Source organism: Nematolebias whitei, chromosome 2 (genome assembly GCF_014905685.2).
Source record: "Nematolebias whitei isolate Nwh7 chromosome 2, NemWhi1, whole genome shotgun sequence".
NCBI classification, from domain to species: domain Eukaryota; kingdom Metazoa; phylum Chordata; class Actinopteri; order Cyprinodontiformes; family Rivulidae; genus Nematolebias; species Nematolebias whitei.
Window position 1 is genome coordinate 17,411,472 of NC_056499.1, and position 10,640 is coordinate 17,422,111.

Genomic DNA, 10,640 nt, shown 5'->3' on the forward strand with positions numbered 1-10,640 from the left:
TATATATTATTTTTTTTTTTTATGGGAGCCAGCAGAGATAGCCCACCACTACATTTCACTAAATGTGGGGGTTGCAGAGAAAAAAAAAAAAAAAAACGACCAAGCAGCCTGAGGCAAGGCCATTTTGAGAGCTTTATGTTAATGCACATAGGTGTGAAGGACCGGAAAAAATGACAGACACAAAAAATATAATCAGAAATATTTTTTTTTTAAACGAGCGCAAAGAACAGAACAAAGGTAGCTATAGACAGAGTTTGAATTTTCCTGATTGTTGGACTACATAAAAAAGATAAAGCATCTACAAATGCATGTGTGCCTGACTGACATGCACAACTTTATATTTCTTCAATCAAAAATATTTTTCCACTCGTTAGGGTACTTTTTCCTCTACCAAAAATACAAATATCACAAAGCACGTGGTTCACTGGCACAGAATTCCCAATAAAAATATCATGTACTGTACCTTCATTTACTCACAAGATAGAATTTTTGGTACCACGTTACAATAAGGCTCCCCTTACAGAAGCTAATAAATAGTAGATACGTTATTAATACATCTATAAACTTAATACTTTATAAATCATTAATAACTGCTTATTAAGCATTAAATAAAGGTGACATAGACAAAACTGACCAGTTTATTGCCAAATAGTGAGCCAAATCTGTTCACCTATACATTTCATCTATAACTTGTGAGCACAATAAGCATTTGTAAATTTATTTTTTTAGCATATGATATTATACTTTATCACTGCATTATAAGTATCTACAACTAATACTATATCCTAAAAATAGGTTTGCAAATGCTTATTGTGCTTACAAGGTATTAACTTAGTCGGAAATGTTTAATGTAACAACACTAGATGAAATATATCTCTGCTGTCGATTGAGGATGCCAAAATTGCATATAACTGGATTTATGATAACAGGTTTCCTGTTTTTGGAATTGCCTGGTTCCTGGTTTGTCAACATGCAAAGAAAACGGCTGCAGCTAATCTGGCCTGGTCAGGCTGCTGCCTATGTGAAGGTTTGGTTCGTGCTTTGAGGACTCAAAATCAGCTGATTTACGAGCTAAAGCGCAAGATGGAAGTGATTTGAATCGCAGGTCACCTGCGGCTTTGGGACTCGCCAGCATAAAATGAGCTTGGAGCAGCTCGTAATCACGGACCAGTAGAATGCACCCTAATCTGGCCGTTTCGAATCTTGGAAGTACCAGTACAGACTCAAGGCTGAGAAGAAAAATAGTCTGCCTGTAAAAATCAACAATTGTGGCTTATCTGAATCCGACTCCCAAGGTTGGCCTTGAAAACAGGCCGACATCAATTTCTCCTGGGAAATGTGTAAACTAAGGAAAAGCTTTGTCTATCGCACCCCCTCCCCCCCAGAACTTCTGTGGAGGCTTATCAGAACTGTGCCAGTTGACCATCATCTCATCAGGACAATGGACTATCTGTTACTGCTTCATGGACCGCCTCGTCGTCAAATGCATATTAACGTGTTCATAAATGTGCTGCTGGCAGAGTTTTTGATGTTTTAAATCATGTCCTGTTAGGACAAGGTGTGAAGAGATCTTTTTTTGTAACGCTACTATCCTCTCCTCATGGCTTTGTCCCTTTTTCTATCTAAAAAAAATGTATTCTGAAAAGGATAATAGGCCGCGCTCTCAAAGAGCAGCAGATACGTGCACTCCGCCCATCTTTCGGACGACTTCACGGACATATTCTCGCTGTATCTCAGTACAATGATAATAAAGCTTATTCTGATTCTGACTAAATGTGCCTAATAAGAATATAGTAACAAAAGTAAACAATTTTATATTTGTTTTCACACTTTAAGAATCACTTTCACACCCTATAATTGGCTTAAAATCTGGCTACAATCGACAGAACATATTGTTCCATCTGTTCCAAACACTTTGATGTTGATTAATTTTAATAGGCTGATTTATTAAAGAAAAAGAACATCTTTCCAGGTGGAATTAATCATGTTAAACAGAGTAATTTAAAATACATAAATGTATCTTAATGACTTGTTTTATTTGATAAAGTCACAACTGCACACAAGTTTGTGTTTGTTCACAAACACCGCAAAGGTAATACACTGGTGTGAACACCTTTGTTTGATACTTCAGCTGTAATTCACAATGAAACTACTAGATAAGCTGGTTACAAGTGAATAAATGTGTGTTTTTTTTATGTTACACATTACCTTCAGTCTTGTCTGTGTGTATGTATACAATTGTTTGTGTATGCTTAGTACCGGTATTTGGCATTGAGAAAAAAAAAAGGTTTTCAACACAGTATTGAAGAGTATTAAACATGTCAATGATCTTATTTACAGATGAAGCAAAAAGGCAAATTCTGACAGAGTTGTTGAGTCCCCACCAGCTCTTTTTTAAAAGTATTCAAATGTGTTGACTCAATCATTTGCTCACAGACTTGTTTTTGAGTAATTTTACAGCTAAATCAAAAGTTTCTAAGACTGTTGCTTAATTTTGTTTTCGCTGTCAATGAACTGCATGAAAATAAAAAAGCACTCAAAGGTTAATAATTAAACTGCTGAAGCCCTGAATTATTAATGCATAAGGGAGCGGACTGGCATACTAACCAATACATGAAGGAAGTGGCTTGTCCCAGACACGTCTGTCACCACTAAGACAGGTCAGTGTGCTGCTGCCATGGAGACTGTATCCGGGGTTGCAAGAGTACAGGACAAATGTGTTGGCATAATGACCATCATCCTGGATCTTGTACCCATAACTAGGGACACCGGGTTCCTCACAGCGCACTAGCTCAAAACCTAAAAAGGACACATGAAAGGAGAAAGAGATAAGAATTTGCTCATAAATCTGAATGCGCAGATTGGGTCTTCTTGAGAAACCATAAATGAACAAGGTGATACAGTTCTAGGCAAGACATCAGCAAGTCATGCTGACCTGAATCCCTCAACTTTTTAACGACACACTGACATTAAATACCTTAATAATTCTGAAACATATGGACTGCAGCAGCTCTTTGGACAGTATTGCAGGATTATAATAGTGAGACTGCAGGTTTGGGCATCAGGAAGGACATTGGGACTAAAGAGTTACTAACTTTTATAAGAGTTTGTTCACTTAGACAAGCCCCAAAGATGGGAGCAGCCTAAAAGTAATAATAATTCTATAACTTGCAGAACCATTCCAGATGCTCTACTCATAGTATTGTAAAAAAAACAAAAAAAACATATATATCAGTTACATAAAAGATTTAATAACAGCATCTAAATTTATTTTATGAGTATTTGGTATTTAAAAATGTACAGCTTGTAAAATTGTGAAACTATTGGTAAATCATATGGTTAATGTGCATTAAAGACAAATATATATTGCTTTTAAAGATAAAGACATAGTAAGATTTTACAACATTTTAAGAACATATTCTTAAAATATGTGGACAAATGCTCAGTAATGACACCAACCTTTTTCCAACCAGTAAATCACATCTTTTTTTAACAGAACATTTAGCAGATCGTTGAAGTTCATGTTGCTGCAATGTAAAAGTGACACAATGGCACTTTTTCTTGTAGTTTATTGTTATTATTGTTTACTCTTATTGTTGTCTGTACTTTATATGTTCGGTTTGGAACAGGTCTCTCTTGTAAATGAGTCCTCGCGGCTCAGTGAGACTAGCCTGTATAAATAAAGGTTGAATGAAACAAACAAAAAAAAAGTATTATTATTCAAATGTTTGTCAAAGCTTGGAGTTTATGAGTTTAGTTTTTGGCATCTGCTTGACCTAATTTGCATTCATAAACTATAACTGCATACATTGTGTGGTAAAACTTACTGGCAGCTGTGAGCACGATTTTTATAATATTTTAGAAAGGATTGCAAATAACCATTTTTGTATTGTTTAATTATTAATTTAAACATTTAAACACTAACATTAACATTAATCGACTATGCTTAAAATTACAAACACATCTATTCTAGACGCAATAAATTAAACTCATTAAAATTTTATTGCACAACTTTTGAGAAGGAGCCTATACAGTAAAGATCTATGTTTAAAACCTTTTAGAAAGTATTTGAAGTATGTTGGGTGTTTTGAAGTGAATTTATTGCACTTCATTCAAACATTATACAACATTCCCTTTAAAGTGGATGTGGTAGCTTGGTGGGCAGTGCTGCTATCAAAGGTTGCAGGTTCAAGCCCAGGTTGCATCATAAAAGTGCATTAGACATGAAACAATGGCTAAATCTTTCATGCAACTTTGCTCGCTATGGTGACCCCTGCAGAAGGAAGTAGCTGAAAGAAAAACAGTCCACTTTAATCATGTTCAGTTTAAGTTGGTTCAGGAAACACAGTTGGCCATGTTCAAAGACTTAAGCTCTTGCTTTTGCATACCTGAATGGATATTATTTGAAGACAGACAGCTTTCAAAAACTCAAGTGATCTTTGATTTAAACGTTCTAGTACAAAAAGCAGCCTTACAGCATGATCAAACTCTCAGTATATGTTACTGTAGCTACAGTGTTGGGCCCATATGTGCATTATTTTATTGCCTGTAAACAAACAGATGCAGTGCTATCTAAAAGATCTCTACTTTAGCTTTCTCTGTCTACAACGCTTCCCAAAGAGATTGTGAAAGTTTCTGCTGCGTTATCTGTGGGGCCAGTTTGCTTAAGTTTGCATTTTATTGTAGAAGCTGAAACCACTACTACAGGGTTCGGGGTGGTTTGAATTGTTTACTGGCTGAATCTTTTATATTATTAAATTCTATTAAAATAGATTTCATGATCTCTGGTGATCTGCGGGGATGTCCCAGTTTAATTTTAGATGTCAGCTTGAACTCCAAATTGATTTTTTTTAACAGGATGAGGGTCACAAAACAATCAGCTCCCTTATTTATTTTTTTATTTTATTTTATTTTTTTGTTAGCTGTGCCTAATTAATCTAACCTAAATATTTTTAGCTGACAATATTGCTGAATGAACACATTTTATTGCATTATTTACAAATGAACAGCCAATTTCAGCCAAGGACTAAACTAAAACTTTTGACTGCATTTGATGTGTAATCTAAAACTATTGTTTGGGGGTGGGGGGTGAAAAAAAAAAAACAACACTGAATAAAACCAGCCTGTCACTACAGTAAAGATTCTATTATTTTAAGAGCTGTTTGTGCCAACGTAAGCCCTATCTGAACACAGCTCATTCCCCAAGGAACTAAACAAGCTGTGGAAAAAAGATGCCGCCACCTACACAGTGTTTTATCTTTTGTGACTGATGCTGGCTTTACTACAGAGAGTTTGGTTTCTGGTATTTACTAGATTAGATTTCTATTCTGACTTTACAGTGGATTGAGTCCTCATATGATCAAAAGCATCTGATCCTGCATGCTCAGCAGTTTTATGGTCCTCGCACAGCAGAGCATGCGAAGCAGGTAAAGCGATGATTAAGTATTGAGAAACAGACAAGCAGCATGTAAATCTTATTGTTCATATTGCAATAAATAAAAAAAAAAAGAGAGAGAGGTGGGATGTGGAGATAAGCAGGACTGACTTTCAAGGTGTTTAAAGTAAGACATTGTCAAATGAAATAAACTTGTACAAATTCTTGAACAATTCTCTGTGACAATCTTTTGATGAAGTGTGTAACTAATTTGTATGGCATCACAAACAAGCTTCATCACATGCAAGCAATATAGTCACAGATAGAACAACCGGTTGTCTTATTTTTGGACAAACTGTCTGCAGATACAGTAAGTAGACTCCAAATTGTTGACTGGAGGCTATTCCTTTACATAACCTTGCATCACTTACACAAGAAGCAACTTCTACGTTTACATACGGTTGTACAATATGTCCACAAATGTCAGTCTCTCCCTATAATCCATTAAACAGATGCGCTCTCTTCTGTTAACCTTTCTTGTTATTGTCTTGTTCTGTGAATTCTTATTGCTCTATTAAAACAGTCTTTGCTGCACAATCTCAAACTATTGTTCTTTGCCCTCCTCCTTTCTCTATTTTTAACCTAAATCTATCAGTCACTTTTATCTAAGCATGAACTCATCTGTATCACCTTCTCCAGTTTAATGGCTTGCAGGTAGAGGGTCGTTTAATGGTTTTACTCACATACAGAGCATCAGTAATATCCATATAATATCCATATACAATTTATATTCGTTTGTCCCCCCCATACAGCCAGCGTTTCACTCCAGATGTCATTCTCACCTTCTTTAAATGACTTGCAGATAAATGTTCTCTTAATAGCCTTTTTGACTTACAAAGCATCTGGTTGTGCATTCTTAACAGGCTCTCTTTAAACTTAGATGAGTGTGGTGTGTATGGTGTTTATAAAGGAGGAAAAAAAATGCTATTTATAGCATTTAAATACACCTATTTTACCTAAAACATTTAAATATATCTGCATTTAACTCACTTGTATATGTGAGGCGAAAGCCCTGATTGGTTCCAGATGCATTGCTGTTGAACTCCAGCCACAGGTGATTGGACGTGCTGTTGATGCCATGACCCAGCATCCCGTCAAGTGTAAAGTTGCCAAGGAGACGGGATGAAGTGTTCTCCCCATCATATACCTGTCAATCAAACCACAGGAACAGGGTCGCAAAACATTAACAAAACATGAGTTGGATCTGTTTTGCTCTAAAGCAATTCATTACTAAATAGTTTACATGTAATTGTTTCCTTGTTTGCCACCATCAAATGTGATGCAGCGGTAATGTTACGTTTTCTATAATGTGCCCTCACTTAAACATCTTAAACAAACTTATGGCAGCACGATGGCTCAGTCGTTAGCACTGTTGCCTCACAGCAAGAAGGTTGTGGGGACAATCCCTGGTTGGACATGGGGGCTATCTGGGTGGAGTTTGCATGTTCTTCTTGTGTTTGCGTGGGTTTTCTTTGGGTACTCTGGTTTACTCCCACAAAAACATGCATGTTAGGCTGCCTTCAGGCCCAGGCCTCCCTTGCAAAACACATTAGTGATCTCAATGGGATTTGCCTGGTTAAATCAAGGTAAAAAAAAAAAAAGATAATTATATAATAATAAAAATTATACTTCTCCAGAATCCAATTATTTAATGTATAATCAACAAAAGAAGAAATAACACCTACAGCAGTCCCTCGTTTATCGCAGGGGATCCGTACCCTGAAGACCCATGATAAGTGAAAAATCGCGAAGTAGGAATAGTAGTACAAGTAGTAAGTAGTAGTTTATTATAGTATTTATATATGTATAAATATATATTTTAAGGTGTTTTAAACCCTTCTCACAATCTTACAATATTCTAAACAATGTTTCTAAACTCTAAAACACTCTGAAAGAGCACAGCATGTCATCATTTCAGCTCCCTGCCTCTGCTGCTCTCAGCCACCTGCAAGCGCTCTTGGCCACGCCCACTTCTCCGCTCTGCACAGAGAACAGCTGATCAGCTGCAGTATGAAGTTTATCTTGCAGTATGGGTTGCACAAATGTGCAGCAGGTACTAAATCATTTAAAATAATTTATTTTAAATAAAAATTCCATGCCGATCGTGCGGCTCATCCGTCAATCAGCCAGTTGTGTGTCATGTCCAATCTTATTTTGAAAAACCACGATAGAGCGAGTCTGCGATAAACGAACCACGAAGTACAGAGGGACTACTGTATATCTTTATATTTTTGATCATGTTCAGCAGTGCAGACAGTCAAAGATCTAGCAGCCACGCTTGTTCCAGAACAAGTTCTTGTACAACTTTTTGATTTTTATGTGCTGCGCAGAGTACCAAGGAGGCAGCCAGCTGACCAAGTGAGGACGCTCAAAATTTGATGCGCTAGGAGAATATATTCTGGACAACAGAACAATTAACCTGGCACGGCTCAAAGCTAACTTGCACAGAACTAATAAACCATAACGTGTAGGTACTCGCCAACATTTGTCCCTTCCATGGCAAAATTTAATCTGCTATTCTGCTACTATTACACAAACAACATAAAGTCAAATACTTTTATGGTTTATTTTAAAATTCAAGTTGGTTCCATAGCATCATCTCTGATTCAGTAACTCAGCTAGATGGGCTAACATATTTTCAACATGAAAGAGCAACAGAAGCTTAACTACATAATTTCAGTGTCTTGGATCTGGTGCACGTGTTTGAACTACACCATGAGGCAGTGATGGAAGTGGTAAGAACATGTCAGACTCTCAGCTTTTTCAACATCTGTCTCAGCTGGAGAATACCACTAGCTATAGCTCACTAATAGCGGAAAGACATTAGAGACCAATGAGCCACATAGGTTACAAAAAACAGCCAGTCTTGTTGATAATCCTATCTGAAATGTTCTTTGGTCTCCTGATTAATAAAAGCAGCTATGTATTTATCAATACATTCAAACCTTGTGAATTCCACTTTTTTCCCCCATATACAGTAGATTTGATATGACAAATAAAAGTGTGCATTGCTCATTAAAATGAACTCATCTTTCAAGGCATGTCAGTTTACAATGTACCAGTTTTAACCATATCTGTAATTGTTTTTTAGTCATTGTTTAAAAACGTATTGCTCACAGGGAACAGGTAAGTTTCTTTTCTCCTTCTGGCTCTTTCTGGTGAGTCTGTGTCATGTTCCACAAACGTGATGCAAATAAACATAAAATGGAGCTCTGCACGCTACTGTGGCTTTCACTTCAGACCCTTGCATTTCCACCTGCTTTTAATTTTGCAAATATATTTCCTGTAGCAACTTTAGTAATCAGCAGGACTGACATTTGATTTTCACTTTAATGTCTAAACTGACGGTGACGATACAGTAGGCCCTCAATGAAAAATAAAAATGACATTTTTCACAGTTGTGGATGTTTCCAGCTGTGATAAAAGCTACAAATTTGTGTTTATATTTTGAAAAAATTATGTTGCCAACATGGGTTCATTTTTGCAGAAGAAACCATTAACAACAACAGAGTGTGTGCTACAATTCATTCATAAAGGTTCAAGCTTTACTTTTTCTATTTATTACTGCTAACACAAATAATTAAACATCAAGTCAATGTCTGCATGCCCAGCTGAGTATGAAATAACAGAAAAAAAATGAAAATGTGAAGAAAAAAGTGATTATTGGACTGAATGATGACTCAGTAAGTTACATCTTTTCTTATTTGCTATTTTTACTAACATCAAATAGTTAAATAGCTATACTATGCTAGCTTTTTAGAAAGTCCAGTCAATTATTGTGCTCCATCAACAGGAATATAATCACTACATAATTGTACAATCATAATTTCTAAAACAAAATAGAGAATGCAGCAGTCACAGTCAGACACTTACAGCATCGCAAAGGTAAATGAAAGGCTAATGTGTGCACGCCGTATATTTAATACATTCAGTGCCATCTACAAAAAAACAAACACTTGTTGCTTGCATAGCTTTTTTGTTCAAGAAGTGGATCCATGAAACAAAGCAAATCATGTAGATGAAACTATCAGTTATGCATGTATCCACATTTTATTATGTTTGCCTCAAATATGAGGACTCAGATGTTGTTTTATTTATTTTTGTGCAACCTTCCAAGCCTAAAATGGATTTTTGATTCAGCAACACTTTGTCCTTCTATCAAAAAAAGCCCACATAGGAATGTTTTGTTCGTGGCTGAACAGCTCATATTTGGCAGCATGAGATTTTCAGATTGATGCAGACAGATCTGCAGGTGGCAGGAATGCCAACAAAACGAGCTAAGGTGATGTAAAGTTCTACCTTTACAAGTGTTGTCAGTCAGAAGAGACACCTTTATATGAAGCTACAACCTGTCTGAGTGTGTGCCTGTGATGGAAAGCACTGCATGACGACAGATAGGGTAAAACAGCTTAAATCTCCCCTCATGTACCTCCCCCAAAAGCTTTCCTCGTGGTTTCTACAAATTTTGCATTTTACCGTCTTGCTTTTTTCTGGTATACTTTCTTTCCAGTGTTTTCTCTTCCTCATGGTTTCTGTAAAACTCAGTACGGTTAATGAAAAGCCCCGCAGCTCATAAATCAACATGTCACCATCTGCCACCCCTCCCCTCTGTCTGTCTGACTCCCTCTCACATGTTCTTCTGCCACCTCTATTTTTGTAACAATTCCTCCACGCCACTGCTTCATTTCTTTCTCATCCTCTTCATTTCCCCCCCCTGTAGAGGTCAGGTAAATCTGAGTAAATGTGGTCAAGTGTTGTCTTAAGTGGCATTTTTAGTGAAATTCAGCTCGGTAAACCTTTTCTTTGACAGTGCCAAGATGAAACATTGGCCAGTAGCATGAGGAATTGTAATGAGCTGGTTCATGTGCTACAGGAGGTTTTAGCCCCAAGCTGACTGAAACCGTCAAACAAATGGTTTGTGTTCAAAGTGTTCAGCTGCAGTAATGAGAATTAGATCCATTATTGTTAGCCTTGAAGCAGCCAGCTAATTGCTAGCCTAAATACGACTTTTGTTTAATTTGTCATAGATTCTACCTTTTCTTAAAAAAAAAAAAAAACACATATTTATGCTGCAGACTGTAATGCTAAAAATTACTTTTTTTTTCACAAAATGACATGTAAAGCACAACTTTAATGTGTGAGATACTTGCTAAATTAGCATCATTGCTACTTTTTACATGGTTTTACACACACACACACACTATAT

General features: G+C 36.5%; 1 protein-coding gene across 1 annotated transcript in view; it reads right to left on the reverse strand.

Annotated features, from left to right (window-relative positions):
• The window catches only part of LOC119425923 (CUB and sushi domain-containing protein 1), a 432,525-nt gene that overhangs the window by 121,993 nt on the left and 299,892 nt on the right, over window positions 1–10,640 (reverse strand). Inside the window, exons 24-25 of the mRNA XM_037693482.1 lie at window positions 6,425–6,581; window positions 2,608–2,799 (exon numbers count right to left, since the gene is read on the reverse strand). Of these exons, the coding sequence (XP_037549410.1) occupies window positions 2,608–2,799; window positions 6,425–6,581 (349 nt within the window). The remainder of the gene's footprint in view (window positions 1–2,607; window positions 2,800–6,424; window positions 6,582–10,640) is intronic.